This window comes from Lupinus angustifolius, chromosome LG03, assembly GCF_001865875.1.
Source record: "Lupinus angustifolius cultivar Tanjil chromosome LG03, LupAngTanjil_v1.0, whole genome shotgun sequence".
Lineage (NCBI taxonomy): Eukaryota > Viridiplantae > Streptophyta > Magnoliopsida > Fabales > Fabaceae > Lupinus > Lupinus angustifolius.
In genome coordinates, this window is record NC_032011.1 from 900265 (window position 1) to 919188 (window position 18924).

At 32.3% G+C, this 18924-nt stretch overlaps 2 protein-coding genes across 3 annotated transcripts; both read right to left on the minus strand.

The window, feature by feature from the left end:
* On the minus strand, window positions 1217-4999 carry LOC109342799 (NADH dehydrogenase [ubiquinone] flavoprotein 2, mitochondrial). 2 transcript variants are annotated; one of them, XM_019580799.1, is made up of 10 exons: window positions 4876-4999; window positions 4769-4801; window positions 4598-4663; window positions 3536-3652; window positions 2810-2887; window positions 2609-2714; window positions 2448-2494; window positions 1812-1889; window positions 1646-1711; window positions 1217-1558 (listed from the first exon to the last, which is right to left on the minus strand). In XM_019580799.1, the coding sequence occupies exons 1-10, from the start codon at window positions 4930-4932 to the stop codon at window positions 1451-1453; spliced, it is 756 nt and encodes a 251-aa protein (XP_019436344.1). In that variant the 5' UTR covers window positions 4933-4999; the 3' UTR covers window positions 1217-1450. The 2 variants fall into 2 exon arrangements, with proteins under 2 accessions (XP_019436344.1, XP_019436345.1); XM_019580800.1 differs by having other exon boundaries at window positions 4888-4988.
* On the minus strand, window positions 5751-17017 carry LOC109342797 (protein TSS-like). The gene is given in 24 exon segments (XM_019580794.1): window positions 5751-6019; window positions 6022-7266; window positions 7799-7880; window positions 7964-8076; window positions 8185-8316; window positions 8401-8584; window positions 8687-8820; window positions 9216-9320; window positions 9403-9504; window positions 9611-9703; window positions 9785-10102; window positions 10226-10327; window positions 10427-10489; window positions 10647-11148; window positions 11288-11442; window positions 11828-12346; window positions 12436-12477; window positions 12697-12828; window positions 13186-13250; window positions 13611-13934; window positions 16277-16349; window positions 16586-16678; window positions 16777-16841; window positions 16948-17017. Coding segments are annotated over 24 exon segments (4920 nt in total). The 3' UTR covers window positions 5751-5812.

Here is an 18924-nt window from a genome sequence, read left to right on the forward strand (position 1 = left end):
CAATCTCATTATATCTTATTTTATTCTCAATGATTAAATTAGTTATTGATGACCAAATAAGGTTAGAAACAATAGTGATTCAAATGAAACAATATTTCAATCACCATCTTGTTGTTATGATGTTATCAACAACAAGTTAATTAGCTTAAGATCAAATTTTTTTTTTATATCTTATAAAAAGTTAATAATATTATAAACAATGTATAATGATGTACTTTTTGTATTAAATGCACAAAAAATAAGGGTAAATTTATATTCAAATTCCAATTTCAAATTTATAGGTGGTCAATTTATTTTTTCAAATATATAATTAGTTAAGAGTAAATTATATTGACACACTACAAATGTTAGTTTAATTACACTTACCATCATTATTGTTCCAAATATTACATTCATATCCCTTATAATGATACTTTATGTAATGTATGTATATAAGTTAAAAGTAATTTCAATAGGTATAAAAAAGAGGGAATTTGTGTTGTTTCACTATATTTTTAGGTAGATAATGATTTTGATCTTTTAATATTTTTGTTTTGACAATATCCTTAAAAAATTAGAGAACCCAAAACATCTCAAATGAGTGAAGTTAGTAGGACATTTTATATAGTGATAATTTCTAAGGATTAATGTTAATATACACTCTTTATTATTTTACATATATTTCCTAAATATTTATACCATGTGTGGATTGAGTAAAAATGATACAATATTTAATAAAATAAATTTCAAAGAGTTATATATACCTGTAAATTGATGCTCAATATCTACTCTTATGTATAATTAATGGATTGCAATTTCAATACACATAACAAGCGGTGAATTCATATTATATAGACAAATTTACTTTAGATCTTATTCAAACTAAACAAGACTTGGTATGTTCCAACAAAAAATAGTCTAATTACATTTTATACCCTTGTATAAAATTTTGACACTAACCTGTTCAAAGGTTTATGTTGTTAATGCACCCTTGAAATTGATATTCTCACTATACTTTCCAAATTTTAAATTTTGCTAAATTACACACTTTACGAATGAATATCAAAAGAGAACATTTTTTATATAAGCATGTTTTGATTTTAATTAATTACTTAACACACCTTATGAGTAAAATAGTGTTGAAAAAATGAGTTAGATGATCATTTTTCCTTGTCAAAAGATAATAATTATCCACCAACATTGATAACACATATCAATGTATTTGATGATTTGGTAATCTCAAATTCCATTCTTTGATTATGATAAATGTCCAAGAATACAAAAAACATAGATAACACTGACAAGCAAGCCAATATATTTATGGCACTTTATGGAACATATATTTTTAACAGAATCCATTATTAATGGCTGGTTCATACAAAAATTGGTTAAGCTTCTAAAAATTTGGCAATGTCCAAATTAAGGCAACTTGGAAGCCTTACATTATTGAAGACAAAAAGTATGACACACATCAGCAGGCATCAAGGTCGCGGAATGGAGGAGGCTTCGGCTCACCTAACAAAGTAGTGTTCCCACCTTCAGGTCCACTCCTAATCCGATTCGGATTTTGTGTGCCATGCTAAAAACAAATGAATTCATGTTCAGGGCATGTGTAAGTTTCTAAAACATCGACGAAAAAGAAATAGATCTTGGTCAATCTCCTTACCGGTGGCTTCTCACCCCGTCTCAGCTTTTCTACTATCTCGACTACTCTTTCTGGGGTTACATCTTCCTGGAATCACCATAAGTAAAATATATAGTGTTTCAGAAGTACAAGCACGATAATCCCCACCCAGCCCGGAAGAAAGTAATTAAATAGAAGGAAGCCATACATAGTAATTATAAGTGTATCCTTCTGATCCATTTGAATAGTCAGCCACTGTAATCATAGGAGCATTCACACAGCATCCCTGCATGAAAACATCAACTTCAATCATGCAATCAATGGTCAATCAACAAAATTATGGCCAAGAACATAACACTGTCACTCCTATACACCACATATATGGCTTTAATTGTGTCTGGATCTGTGAACACAGAATTAAAGCATGTGCCTCTCTTATCACCTTTTGTAACTTTTTTTGACTTCTCATTAATAATAAAAACATTCATCTCAGTTATTTATTAATGTCCCATAAAGGCTGTTCTGGTGTTTCTTATACTATCAATCCAAGAGATTATTTGGATAACTTAATATTATTGAAAAATGTTAAATATAAAATCCATATTTGTTATTAGACATATCCAAAGCTACCACCCGAAGCAGCTTTTGCATTAATAGAGTGATCCGACCGTCAAAATCAATAAGTCTACACCAATTTAACCACACAGTACATTTTTTGTCCTTCATGTAACTTCCCCCCACTGTATACACTCATCATGCCAGTGCCAATTAAGCAAGACTACAACTCTGAAGACTAAGACAATGCTGAAATTAAGGCAAGATGTTGTTTGAAGAAAAGACTCACCATGCACTCCATTTCTCCAACAGAAAACAAACCATCTTGCGTTACTTCTGCAAATCAAAGGTAAGAAACCAATTTAAAAAAAATTATGTAGTCCCAATTTACCAAGAATAAGATCAGGTTCAGTCAGAGATAATGGTAGAAATCAAGACAGGTGAACCAACCATTGCGCTTCACTCCCAAGTGTTTCAATAAAGCTTCTTCAATTCCTCGTGAACCTCTTATCATACAAGGTGTTGTTCCACAAACCAAAAGATGGTACTTCCCAACCTGGAAATTAAAAGAATGTTGAACCAAATAAGCTTTGGCATGCCTTAATGCGGATTAGCAAAAAAGCAAGCATCAAAACATGGAATGAATTTCACCTTAGCACGATTGAACATTGAGTAAAATGTCGCAACCTCATATACACGAATAGGAGCAACCTCTACAACCTTAGCCACCTGAATAATTCACAAAACTACTTATTAATGAAGTATTTGAATAGCTTCTTGCATTTATAAGAATTTTAAAAATTCAGTTTAGAAACATTATGTTAATTTTGGGTTTCCAGTCAAGCACCATTACAATAGGAAGCTACGAATCAAACTCAACAAAAGAATGATGAACATTCACAAAGAAGAAGAAGAAGAAGAAGAAGAAACATCATGTACATCAAAAATTAAAACCTAGTTTGCACAGACAGATTTTAGTCTTGGACATAGCACGAATGCCACAGGAAGAATGTATTTCACATACTACCATAAGAACAAAAGGCTTCACTCATACAACCGCAGCAAGAATTTAAGAAGGACCATCTTTACTGGAAATTCATTTGGAAATAGAAAGATACAGTCATTACAATAATTTAATTATTTAGGTCTCATGTAGAACCATCATCAAATCGCAGTAACCTTCTTTTACTGAGTGCCTAATGGAAATTATCAATTGAGCACAAAAAAATCAATTCATTAACTTGCAACCCAATCACCTTTTTCATCGCACATGGGTGGGTGCTTCAGAGAAACACAGTCCTTCGATATGTTTCTAAACATACTTGATATGTATCTAGACAAGCTAGCAAGAATCCTTCAAGCAAGAGACCAACATACCGCATTCATTGCAGAAACAGGGAGCCAACCCCCATGCTGTTGCTGAGCAAGATCCAGCAAAGGGATCACTGCAGATTGCTTGTAGTTGGATGGATAGTGAGATAAAATCTCCTTAACCTGCATTTAGCACAGTTAAAATCATTACAACTTTTGAAATATGTATTGAGCACCAAAAAGATCATGCATGCATTGTCCATATTGGATTAAGAAATATTACGAAGAAACTATCAATACGACATCACCTCATTACTCATGCTCTACCATCAGCTTTAGTAAGCAGCTTTTAAACCTAACTGTTGTACGCGACTAATCATATAATCAGTGTTAGCATAAAGCTAGTCATACAAAAGTGTAATAGTGGAGCAAAATGAACACCGACTAAGTTGCAACACAGCAACACCCTTAAATAATTTTCATGTACACCACAAAAATTTGAGGTACAAATCCAGATCCACTATAATACAACAACCAAACATTTTTCAACTAGGAAGTGTCAACTAAATGGATCAAAAGAGGCCATAATGTTCTGTGACTGTCATAAACCATATATATATATATACTAACTATTCACGTCTAAATCTTTATTAATGGTTCCACCCATAGTTTTTCTTGGTTTCTCTCTACCTCTAGCATTACAACTACCCTCCATATGATATACTCTCCTTACTGTGGCCTATACAGGTCTCCATACACGTGAGAACACCTATTATGGGATTCTATATACAATAGGTGTCACCCCATCTTTCTTCTCTCCAATGCATTCATACATTCACTATAAGAGCATATATAGTTCTCATTTGGCAAAACTAAGCTTAGATCAATATAGAATAATCAAATGATATATAACTTAAAATCGTGAAAGCAGTATGTTCATAGTGATTAAGGGGCATTATTTGATAGCAATAGGCATAACCTAATCCATTTAAAACCTATAACAGAAGCAAGATAATTGAATTTATAATAATCATAAAGCAGTTACTTGTGCTACATTTGTTTTTATTGCATTTTGAGTTTGTGAGCGAAAGAGGGTACCCAGATTCAAAGTTTGAATTTTTAGAGTACCTTGGTTTTGTTGGCATCGGAAAATTCCCAGGGTAGGTCAGGTTTGTTATCCGGAGAATCAAGGTGCTGCCCCAAAACAAACATCAATTATCAGAATCAAATGGAAAATTGAGAAATTGAAGGAAAAAGGAAAAGGGAAAAAGTGAGAAATTGAATGCAATGAGGACTTACATAATTGAGAGCGGTTGAGAAAGTCCTCGATGGCTGAAACAAAAACAAATGAGAAAAAAGGAAATGAGGAAAATGAAGAAAGGGAAATAGAGAGGAAAAAGAAGAACCTGACGGAAAACTTGACGGATCTGGTTGAATCGATTTCCGGCGAGTCGAGCTAACATTTTGGATTGAGGAACAATAGAGATTACAAGAAATTAGGGATTTAGAGACTCAAAACAGAGACACAGTGTTCACTCTTTCATTCATTTATTTGGGCCTATCAACATTTAAATTGGGCCTTAACATGGATCCTGTGTTCCATTCTATATAAAAGAAATGATATTCGGTTAGGAGTGTCGGGTAGAGAAAACCCATCAACAAAGCGTTGCTCAAGTGGTATAAGGTTTATCACATTGTCACTACTACTTCTCCGAATTTGATATGAGACAAGTTGGCAATCCATAAAAAAACTTGTTGGTTTATCACATTATTAAAAAAAATATAAGTTATTTTCCCCTTGGTTCTAACTCTAGTCTCTAACTTGTGTTCTCAATTTGTTTATATGGTTATTTTCTTAGATAAACATTATTACTATTTACTAGTGTATTAGGCAGTGACTTATTTCTCAATATCCTCTCTTTTATTTTTATTAGTGTTTTATGCAATGTATTTTCTTAAAGAAAACAGAAAGGAAAAACAAAAGGCTTTACTATTTTTACTATTTTGTTATGTGAACATTCAGAATATATATTTATCAAAATGATATATCATTCATATCTGCATATAGTTATATAAATTTGATATACTTTATAGGAGAATAGTGAATCATAGTCACATGTGAGAATGAAGTACCAAATGGATTTCTATATCAACAAAAATGCAAATGGGTTCTATGACCAAAATTTGATGCCATGAGTTATTATGCTTTATTACAAATATGATGTCAATAGATTTTGCCATATACACACTATAGAGGACCAAAATATCAGCACAATGAAGCATATATGTTTTGCTGATTGTAAAATCCTGCTACCCATATGTGAACTTCTGATTGCTTCCTCTCTAATGTTTGACAACATTCTTTTTCTTAGTGACATCGACTTTCTCTCGCTCTTCGCAATTATTCGATCCCGAGATCAACTTATTCTTGTAATAGAAGAATTCGACTAATGCAATCGAAGAACTTTCCTGGTTCTGATGCTTACCTTCACTACCTTCAGGTTCATCATCAGAATCAGCATTTTGCTGAACTAGTTTCACAAAAGCTAAGCAATAACCTGTCTTGCTTTCTCTGACTTCTCAAATTCAGAAACATTTGTTTTCAAGGAACAATCTTCAGCGCCTTCGATAATATTTTTGCTTAACTTATTGTTTTCAACAATATCTGCTTCAGACATAGAACTAATCCCACTACGAAGTTTGGAACTGGCGGCATTGGTTTCTCCTTGTATCGCACTTCTTGGGGCAAATTCTGGTGCACGTGAGTTCATGATGTTTGGAACCTCGAATCTGCTACTACTTTCCCGGATAGGGATATGATATTTTGTAAAACCATGTGTCATGTGGAAAGTATAGTTGTTCCTGTAATATAGACACGATCTAGGCCAACAATAGATGCTTGCAGCAAGAGGAGGAAGCACAGGCTCCACAAGCATACCTTGACTAATATTTTGATCGTAAACGCTTGTGACATAAACTGAATTAAAATGATGAGAAACGGGTGGTTTTCGTGGACTAAACGGTTTGGCTGCAGCTGAAAGCTTACTAACTTTTGTTTCTGAAGGTTTTGCCTGATCAGAAGTAATAGGAAACTCTTTTTCTGAAGCAGGAATTTCTTGTGGGCCATAGCTTTTATGAACTCCCTCGATTTCATCATGCTGGGAAACTGTTTCAACAATGGAACTAGAGCAAGTCTCTATGTTTATCGGTATCACTGGAGGACTGATACATATCTCATTTTCACCATCTTCATTGTCCAACTCAGATTTCTCCAACAAGGGCTTCAAATCTGTATCTGGTGGTGCTAGACAATCTCTGTAAGATGTAGAGTTCGAAGCCAAAGAACTATCAGCCATTGGAATAGAAGAAATTTTGGACACACAAGCTTTTGTTGGATGATTAACATAATCCTCTTTCAAAGCTAAGTTTCCAGCTTTTGGTTGACAAGGTGACCCTTTTGGTGGTGGGGGAGTAGTGTTGTTCCTACATCTGATTTCTTCGACAACGTGATTATCAGCACGATTAACACTAAGCTTTGACGGGAGAGGCCGCCCTTTTGGATTAGCTTCTTGCCAACCTTTATCAGATAGTGTCTCCTTAACAGCTTCTCCTGAAACAGGCTTATACCTAGGGAAATCACCATTTTCTTTCAGTACTTCAGAATCAAGCATGCCATATTTTTCTCCAGTTTTCATTTCTTCCATACTTGTAGCTTCTTTCGTGTCTTTAAAGACAACAGTCTCACCGCATATTGCATCATCATGTCCTAGAATGTTTTTATCACTTATTGGGAGTATCTACAAAGTTACACATAAAAGCAACAAATGTCAAATGCACATAATAAGGTAGCATGATGCGAAAGGTTTTCCGAAATGCATCCTATTCAGAACTAAACTTGGCAAAAAAGTGATAAAGTTAGATATAAAATATGTAAAGGCCAAATTGAGTGCTTTCGCCGTTGGTGTTCTTTCTGATCTCTACGCATTTCGTCAAAACTAATAAATTAAAACGATGTAAAAAAATTCAAGAAATATATCCAATATGGAATTATACTTTCCTAGAACTTTCACTATGAAAACAAACTAGGCTGAAATGCCAATAAAAATACATAAACTTAATATTGGTAAAGAAGGTTGTTTTCTTCTGAGCTAATCTTCCTTGTTCTCTTAAGACGAGTAAGTATTAAAGGGAGACCAAGGTTATAAGAATGAACAAGAGGTAATGTGAATATGTAACTTTGCTGAATTCATTAGTAGTAACAAGCAAGCCCACTGAAGGGACAAGTATGCAATTGTTGAAATAAAAACAGCTTAAAAAATATTTGCCTACCTTTGCTCGCCTCTGTTTCCTCTGAGCATCATTTTCGTTCGAATCGTGCTTAGAACTTATAAAATCCAAGAGATCTGACACACTGAATATAAAAGTCCAATTACTTTGTACCCTAAAATGTAACCTTCATAGAAACACAGTAATATGGGTATACCATATCAGTACCTAAGGTGACCTTTGCTTGCAATGGATGTATCTGGCTTTGGAGTTCCCTTTTTAGCCGTTTCTTGCTGCTCTATAGATTTTGATACAAAATATTCAAGCCATGCAGCAGCATCCTGCATTAGGGACTAAAAAACTATGAAAAAAAATGACACTTCTTTGAAACTCAATTCAAAACAGGTATTAAATTGAAACTTTTGACATATATAGATAAGAAAGGTTACCTGCGTACGAGTATCCTCTGCTCCAATATTTGCTTGAAGTATCCGAAGAGTAGTTTGCTCATGTTGCACACTAAGAGAATATGCTTCCATCAATGATAGAGCTACGGCTATGGCATGATAGGTTGTCGCAGTCTGAAACATGAAAGGGAAAAAAATGTATAACACGCTCCATTCTAGCCGTGGGGGAAAAGTAGATAGGGAGAGAAAGAGGGAGACCTGTATATGATTTTCTCCTAACAATCTCATGTTGCATTTAAGAGCTTCATGTAAGTATCGAAGTGCCACGTTTACATTTCCCATGCTCTCTTCCATCATGGCCACATTTATATACGCTGCAGCCGTGTTTGGATGAGATAGACCACATGTGAAATGAAGAAGGAATAGAGCACGGTTGACATACCTGTCAAAACACACACAAACCAATGAGAAATTAGGAGATTGAAAATTTCACTTAAGTAACTAAATGTCTAAACCGTTTCATTATAAAGTCAGTTTAACATACTTCAAAGCAAGCTCAAAGTGTTGCAGACGATAATAAAAGACGGAAAGATCTCCGTAGCTTTTCATTGTGTCAGGATGGTCGAGCCCAAGCTCCCTCTCATTTATATCCAATGCCTTCTGCTGGTATATTGTAGCCTAAATAGGGGAAAGCGTAAAAAAATTAATAAAAATACTGGACATTATCCGATTGCTTATAACTCTACATAAAAAATCAACACTTGGCCACATAAGACATTCAAACAATTACGTTACTCAAAACTGTGAAAATTTCGTAAGTTTTTACCTGCGAGCTTAAAAAAAGCAACAAGATTTCAGAATGACTTTGGTCAAAGAAAGCGTCAGGCGAAATTATTCATAAAATGACATCTCTTAACAAACTACTATTACTTTTGTATCAAGAAAAGAAAAGGTACTGCTGCATAATAAATAGCACTCACACACCAACCCCTAAAATCCCTGACAAAGCATTGGTTTAGGGGCACTTGTCTCTAATTTCTACAATAATTGAGGGTGAAATATCATAGAATTACCTGATTAAAATGTCCAGTATGGTAAAGAACCACAGCTAGAAGATTATATGCACTTGCAGTAGTTCGATGGTAAGGGCCGCAAACAGCAACTATCTTTGCCAATGCCTACAAAATGACAGTGAGGTAAAGAACAACAACATAATGATAAGAGTTATGCTGCATACAGAGGTAAAAAAAAGATTGATACCTTTGTTCCGTAATTTACAGCATCCACGAGTTTTCCTTTATCAAGAGCAATTTTGGCTGATTCTAATAAATTGCGTCCATCGGTTGAGAAGCACCTTACATGCTGTAAAATGAAAATTTATCTTGTCGGTAACTTGCTCAATGATATGATAAATTACTAAATCAAACATAGAATTCATTTAGAGATTGATAAACAAACAGAACCCCACCTTGCAAACAGGAATCATACTAATAATATCATATTTCTTGAAGGGTTTGGGGGACTCGAAGTCATAATCCTTCGGAAGGAGCTCCAATCCAATCTGTGAAAACAATAACAAAAGCAGTTAATAAATGCTTCATAAATAAAAAATCGCATAGGTAGCACTGGTGAATGGTGATACCTTATTACAGAGCCCTCTGAGAATTGCTAATTTCCTCAAATGTTGAAATTCATCATTTAATGTCCATCCGAATCTTTTTGACAAAAAATTACGGAGCCACTGAGTTCTAAGATGATCATCATCACCCGAATTTTGGTCAGACTGGTCTAACCGACAGCCTCCAAGTAAGAAATTCAATGTTGATGCAATAACTGAAGATAAGTCTGCTACATTATCAACCGAGGCAATAACTGCTTTAAGTAAATGCTTGAAAGCTCGTGTGACCATCTCATGAATGCAAAGTGATTGTATGTGTGGTAGATTCTTTGCGAGTTGAACCTGATTCGTATAATAGATTAGAACAGACAAAGGCAAATTATGTTACCAAAAAACAGTATAACTAGCCACATTTTGCAATGACGTTACGTAATTAAGCAAGGAAATATGGAAAAGAATTCTAACCACTTCACCCAAAGATGCCATCTGCAATCCTCTTAAATGCATGAAGTCAGTTAGCGTACTGCCATCAACCGGAGAAAGCTCAAGTGAACCAAAATCTGCAACCTAAAAACATAAGAAATTCATTTATTAAACCATGTCGAATACCTTCATGTAATCATGTTATTCGTAAACATTAGAATCCATAGGATAATGTGATAGTACCAGCTTCGGCAAGGCAACTTCATCGTAAAACTTGTGTGCCATGTTCGTAAGCTCATCTAATGTCTGTAGCAAGAAGAAACAAAAATTGAAAATTGAAAAATCCCATCAAATGTAATATAAGTATTCTGTTATTTCCATGAAAAATAAAAAATAAAAACAAGTAACAACACAAAAAGAATATGTAAATATCCAGTAATAAGATTTAAAATTAGTGACAAACCTTTAGATGAAGACCGGTTCCAGATTCTTTCAGGCGCAAAAATGCTTCTTTAGAAATTAGTTTCTCCAAATCAGTGAAGTTACATAAATCATCTCTGTTTTCCTCAACTTTAATAGAACACACATTCCCATTTCGAAGTTGAGAGTCATTATTCTCTATTAACTCTGTGGCATCTAAACTGCTTACTTTTTTCACTTTTTTCAAAAGTTTAAACTGATTTCCAAGTCCTTTAATTGATTGTTCATCGTCATTGCCATCATTATTTCTAGATTTATTATCAGTTGATGTTTCCTGTTTTTTCAGATGCTGCAGCCAGATGAGACCAAGTTCCCAGCGAATGGACCTTTTCGAAACAACTGGCTCCTTCTTTATCTTTTCCAAGGATTCTTCAACCACCTTCCGAACAAGATCTTTAGAAGCATCCGAGTCATCCAAATTTGACACGGATGAGAATGTTCCTTCTGATTGTTCAGCTCCAGACTTGTGAAGCAATTGCCTCAAACTGTAAAAATAAATTCATTTAGATCAATGATGCATGCAACTTGTTGATATGGTTTTGTATGCAGAAGTACATAGTACATACAACTTCAGGCCATCCAAATATCACAATAGGCAAAAGCAGATTGGCTTATGATTCAAACCTGTTGATGTTGAGAGCGTTAGCCCCACCATCAAGCTGATCATCTATTTCAATATCTTGAGCTTCAAGCTTCCTCGTGATCACATCACCAACAACCCTTACTGATGCAGTGTATCCACAGTGGCGTACATGAACGACAGACAAGGAAGGAATATCCTGCATAAAAAAAAGGACTTCTCAACAAGAGGGGGGAAAATTCCTTTCATCCCACATTTTAAAAGCATGAACGCTCGAATACAACCATTTTAGCACTAAATTTTAGAACTCCAATAAGCTGAGAGTAAACACAATTCCAAAATTAGAACGTGTAATCCAATATGGTTTTCTTTCAGTCCAATAACAAAAAAGGAGGCTATTTCACATTTGCAAAATGTGGTCATCCTTAAGATAAATACTCATTTAGTGATATAGCACAAAACTACACTAATATTGTTAATATAGTTGATTCCGTAACTTTCAATAGACAAGTGTGCACACCAGCTGTTCACATGCAAATACATATAGAACCTTCAAAGACAAGTGATTCTGAGTTATGACATACATGAATAATGACACTTTCATCTGCAGTCAACCCTTTGAGTAAATTCTTCTGAGCATACCCCTCACAGAAAACGGGTTCGTCGCAAGAAAACGTCACATCATACTTTTTGTTAGAATCTTGGACATCACATTTGACTACAATGGATAAGTCACCTACACGATCTTTGTGCACAATTGAACCTGGAGGCTTGTTAATTCCATTTGATTTGAACTTGATAACATGCTGTATAGCAGCGACAGCCTTATATATTGATGTATCGATAAATAGATTGTGAAGCACAAAAGCTTTTCTATCTCTGACCACCCTCTCCTCCTCAGTTTTGCTCGGAAGAGAAGCCAATATTGCAAAATCTGTAGCCCATGGTCTAAGATCATGTTCACCATTTCTTCCTCCGCCACCACCATTGCCACCCCAGTTTTCATCCTCAATAGGTAAGGCGGGAAAGTTTGAAGGAGATTCAGCCATAGATGGAGGGACAAGCCATGTGTTAGCTCGGAACCCATATGGAAGATTGCCAAACTGAAGGAACAAAATCGTTATAAATAAAAGCAAACGAGTTTACCAAAACGGATAGGGGTAATTAATTTCACTTAGTTGTAAAGTGTCACCTTATTATGTTCCACAAAAGCTTTCATCAATGCTCCATATGCCTGCATTAATCAATCATCCCTTACGTTCACCAGCGAAAAAATACATAACACATTCATCATAATTCACTATGATAACGAAAATAGTCCTTTCACACATATTTCTTTACTCGGCATTTGACTCAAAATTAAGTGCAAACACAAACATGAATAGGTTTAAAAATATGAAGCAAGTATGCTATAACCTTAAAAACCAAACAAATAAACTGTGAAGAAACATACATTAGCAAAACCTCTGCTGAGTTGTTGCAGAAGATCAACCAAAGAGTGGCTCTGAACAGAATGCTTCCCTGAAGTGTAAAACCCTTTCTCTGATGCACCCACTTCTATTAGCTTCCCACTGCAGATTTTAATCTACAAGCACCAAAAACAACAGCATCAGAAATAAAAAGCTCAAGTTCAAAGTTAAACACTATTATGTAAATGAATGAAGCTCAAGTTCACACTAATAGTTAAGCTTATGTATGTGAATATTTAAGACTTGAGAGTATTCATTTCGTTTATTATACATTTACTTAAGGAATTATTTATGTACAAGATAAATAAATAAATGAAATGAATACTCTCTAATAAAGTGATTTCCTTGGGGGAAAGGGGAATTATTTACATAATTGATTATCAAAATTATTATTTTTGTTGTACGGTATATCCAATAAGGTGATAAAAATTTGGTCCACTTATAACACAATTGATTTTTAAAATCACCAAAACCTGAAGGTGAAAGTAATCTCCTTTTCTTCTATCATTTGCATTTTTCAGTTCAAATCTCTTCAAATCTGCAAAAGACAAATACCCATAATGCAAAAATCAAAACTTTACTTCCTTGTAACAATATTCTTCAATGCCCATTATCTTTGAACAAAAATGCATTGATGCATGCGGACCGGGAGCACATTTGGTGTCTTATAGTTTGTGTTATTTCATGTGTCATGCATTTGTGATTGATCGGAAAAATATTTAATAATTAAACTTGAACTTAAATATATTTTTTCTAACCAATCAGAAGTTCAGTTCAGGGCACATTGAGTGACACAAACTGTACAACAGTTTATACCCGATGACACAAACTGTGGGACAACATTCTTATACTCATACTCGATGCATGCATGCATGCATGAAGAGAAAGAGATACTCACGTAGAATCGGGGAAGAGAGGTGAGAGAAAGAGAAGAACTGATAGAAATCTGAGAGCTTCGTCGTTGGGTGAATCGCCACCATACCCCAGTTATCCGATATCGGCGGCGGCGGCAGCGGCGGCGAACTTACCGGGGAATCAATGTTGGGCTTAACGAGTGGGCTAAAATGGTTCTTGTTTTGAATTTGGGCCGTGCCATTCTTCTTGGGCCTTGTATCTGGGCTTAACAGTAATCGTTTGGGCTTTGAAAATCTGGTTGTGCAGGCCACTATGTCCAATAATCGCCGCACGTGTGTAACAGCTTGAGATTCCTCTGTATAATCCTCTGTAAAATATATCAAAATAAAATGAGAATAAAGTTCTCGTACAAGGATATGTATAATATTTAATTATTTTCTATGTCATGTTTATGAATAATGCCTATTTCATAAACATGTTTTAGGCTAATGTCCATGTTTTAGGCCAATGTCCCACCTTTTTTAGTTGTGCATATTTTTTATAGGCACAACCAACCTATTTTAAGGCTCATTCGCCTTATAAGCATGGAATAAGACTCATCTCCAATAATAGATATTGTAAATATAAGTTGTATGAAAAAACAAATATAATATAAAATAAAATGACATTTATGTCCTTATTAATTAGATTGAAATTATATTTCTACCCATAAAACTTAAAGAAAAAAGGAATTTGCCTCTTCATTAGAAGAAAGGAGTTATACTCACAAATATGGTCGAAAACCTTTTATACTTAAATACGTGTACAAAGTATGATGGTGATAAGAGCCACAATACATTGAGCGCGACAACTAGCAAAGTAACAATAACGTTTGAAGTGTTGTGATAAGTTAAGGGAAAGTGAGATTAAGAGGATGGTGGATAGTGTAACATAGATTTAGGATTATCATTTTATTGATTGAAATGGAAAAATATAACTTTCACATCAAAGTTAACATTTTAGGAATTATGATAAAATGATACATAATAATATTAATAATTATATTTATGTGTATATATTATAATTATTCAAGCCAACCTCTTTGTTCTAATATGTTTTTCACAATAAGAAGTTTAGCATATTAAGACAAACCTAATTTCAATAAACATATACATGTCATTTCTTTAATTGGGCCAATTATTTTTTATAATGAGACTGGTAAGACCATCTATTTTTATCCCAAAAAAATTTATTTTGTTTTTTTGTACTACCAAAAAGTATTTCTCACTTTTTTGGGTAAGAAACTAATCTCTCTCAGAGTTCATGGTTATCCTTCCCAACAAGTACGACTGACAATGAACCAAACCAACTCAGTATTCGTTCGAAACTCGATTCGTTATTTAGCTCGATAAACTTGGTTCATGAACCAAATGAGCTGAACTTGAGCTAAAAATTGAGCTTGTTAAATAAACGAGCCGAACTTGAGTTTATATAGTTCGACTATTAGGTTCATGAGCTAGCTCGATATATATATAATTATTTATTTATATATATACATATATTTATATAAACTAATTTTTATGTTTATTATGACTCATACATTATTTTTTATATTTATTGTTTTTATATATATATATATATAAAATATTGTATTTATATATATATATATATATATATATATATAACATTTTGAAGTATTTTTCAAATTTTAATTAATTATTTGAGTTGTCGAAATCAACCATTGAACCATTCGAACTGAACCGAACAGTTCGTGAACTTTAACCGAGCCAAATTCGAGCTAAAAAAATAACTCGTATCTAACTCGAGTCAAGTTTCGAACTGAGTCAATCCTTATCGAGCTGAACCGAACTGAACTCTAGTTCGACTCGGTTCGACTCGTTTCCAACCTACCAACAAGTGTCATTCCCAAGTATCAAACTATCAACTTTAAGGGATTCAGTGAAGTCTTAGACCATTAGACAAATACCTTATTAGTTTTATGTTTGAAAATATAATATGTTATTCCTGATTATTTTTTCATTCACACTACAAATATTTAATGTTTAACATCATGGTTAATAAAACATTTGTCCACAAACTTTCTCAAATTTATGGAGAAATTCTTTAATTAAAATGTCTTAAATCAATCCTTTTAATCGGCAAGATATAACAATCTTTCTAAAAAATTCTTCATCAAATTAGTAACTTTCATTTTCTATGTTAAAATGGACTTTCTTTATTTAACTAATGTTTCTCCAAAAAATAGGAAAGAAAAATAATAAAATTAGGCTATTTTAATTTAATGGGATATTTTTATTAAATAATTTTCTCCTTAAATAGACTAAATAAATATTTTCGTTGAACATGTGTATACATTTTTACTGAATATATATACATATATTCATATTAAATTGAGTTAAAAATAGTGAATACTACCACAACTAGTCTAAAGATAAATGACTTTAAATAAAATTTCTCATTTTAAAAATAGGATGTTTTTCCATAAAATGGGAATAAAATTAATAGAATGGGCTAATGTGAACAAATTAAAGGTAATATATGCTAACTTTAGGATATCAACCTTCATTTTGAAGAAAAAAATGAAACAAAATTTTATGTGGAAAACTATGATAAAAACTCACTTTTCCATTTCTAATGAATCATTTCAATATATCTCACCAAATTCTAAGTTTGTAGATTCAACAAGAAAAAATAAATGAGATACTATACCTTCAACCATCCATAGAATACATGACTTCAAAGTACCAATTTCCAATCTATCTTCTAGTTTATGCCCCTTCACCTAAATCAATAGAGTTAGTTCAATTGTTCAAAATCGATATAAATATTTATACATAATTATTACGTCATTCATTATTCATTTGGATTGTATTTTTTGTTTGTGAAAAAACAATAATAATTAAATATGAATAATATAGTGACAATATATAAATAAAAAAATTCTCCAATATAGAGACAAGGTTATTATTATGATCAAATAATGTGAAATGACTCAATTAAAATTAAAAAAATGCCAACCTCATGAGATAAAGAATAATTTGTGAAATGACATGTCTTCACATTCACAGCTAGCAAATTTCTCACATCAACTATTTTATCAGTAGAAATTCCCTTCATAAAATTTTCATCAATTAGAAATATTATGTTATATTAAACCAAAACCACATTAATTTGTGGCCAAATACATAAAAAACATGCAAAATGTGTACCTTAAGAACAACTTCTGAATCATATGGAGTCACCACAGTTATATCAACTAGAGAAGGCACAACAACTGAAAAAAAATATTTGAATAAAATTAATTCAGCTAAATTTTTAAACAATAAGAAAATGCATAAAAGTCTTCAATTATTTCCATGCAAATGATAAAAACTTTTAACCTTTATCTTCCTTTTTCTTCTTCTCTGTCTTAGCTTTATTAGATTTTCCTTTCCCTGATTTTCTGGCCATTTTCTTCACAAAAGAACATGTAATTTTCATTAGAAATTTATTAGGAACAGCAATAAGATAAGTGCATAAAGTATTATAAATTAAATTGAACAAAAAAAAAAGATTAGGGTCTTCAGAATTTAACCCTTACATGAATTTTGAGCAATTCTGGCTTTTCTTGTTGCTTATAATAAGTTGGTTATTGCTTTCTCCCTCCTCAAATCATGTAATGTGAAGAGCCAAAGAAATATAAGAGACTGAGACTAATATATAAAAAATGAATATGGAAGAGTGAAAGATGGACCCTTTATATTTGCATTGCACGTTTAGCAACCAAACATCATACTATTCCTAAGTTTTTTATGATACTTATCGGGTATGAGAAGAGTGAACAGTTATAAGTGAGAGACTACGTCTTGAACCAAAACCTTAAAGTTTGAGTTTCATGAGTCTTTTTCACTTATAAACTATTTTACTTCTCATTTCATATCCAATATAAGACTTCACACTTAAATAAGCTCTAAACAACCTAACAACCATAATTGATGTCTCTATGATATATGTATATATATGATTCTTCTATTTGAACTAACTTATAAGCCTATCTAAAAATTTATTATAGTATAAGTGCCTTAAAAACATACTTAACATTCAAATATGCAAACAATAATAGGCTAATAGGCCTATGTTTAAATAGACATATCCAACCCAAGCAATTAAGATACATAATATTTTTATATAAAAATTTCATATATTTTAGTTATATTAAAATAATAAAATATAAATATTAACATGGTATAATTAAATAGGTAGAATGAATCGAGTAATCTAAAATATAACATGTGAAACTAAATAGATTTTTTTTAGAAAGATTTAATCTAACCTATTTATGGATTTTTTATATTATAAAACACCATTCATAAGTATTTGATAGACAACCTAACCTGTTTACACCACTACTTTTCTTTTTCATTCATATTTCATTTCATCTCATAAGAGGAAAAAATATTATTTTAAATACTTTCTATAGTTCAATATTAATTTCCGTAATATACTTATTGCATATGGCAATTTATTTGGAATAATAGAAACTATAACAATGTTAAAAAATTAAATAATATGCACAATAATAAAAAATTATTTATAAATTATCTTTTCCAAATTTCAATATTCCTTTTTTTGGGTGCATAATATGGATATTCCTTTAATACCTCCTTTTAATACTTATCAAAAAAATTAAAACAAATAGAATTCACATAGTGACGGTGCTACATGCACCTCAGAGTGTGCAAATGTACACCTTGAATTTTTTGAAAAAAATGTATATATTGTTAACAACTTTACAAGTATAAAATATTTACCTTTTTCTTTGTAAACAACAGAACATGTTTTATGGAGTTGTGCTAAATAATTTTATACTATTGAGGATATGTAACTTAAAGAAATTTATGATCGTTTTTCTAATTTTGATATGACAAAACTAATTGAATTTGCAAAATTTTATCTATGTATTCTTTTTTTCAATTAATTTGGTGATGCTTGATAACCAACCTGAGAGTTACATCATTGAAATATGTATTAATATTGAATTTGTTTCTTTAAAAGGAATCCATAATTTTTTAGATAAGTTGTTTGGAAGTGAAAGACACATTGTATACTTATTAGCTTTTTTTTAAATTAAAAATGATTTTACTTGTTGTCACAACAACGATAGAAATAGTCATTTTAACTATGAAAGTTATAAAAATAGGTTACGTAATCGAATGAAAAATGCATGAATGAAGGACTGTCTAGTCACTTATATTGAGCGAGAATTGTTCAATAACATTAACAACAAGTTAATAATTTAATGATTGAAAATATGAAGTGAAATACATAACTTATTTGATTGATATATTTAAATTTTGTGATTTTTATATTAATGTTTT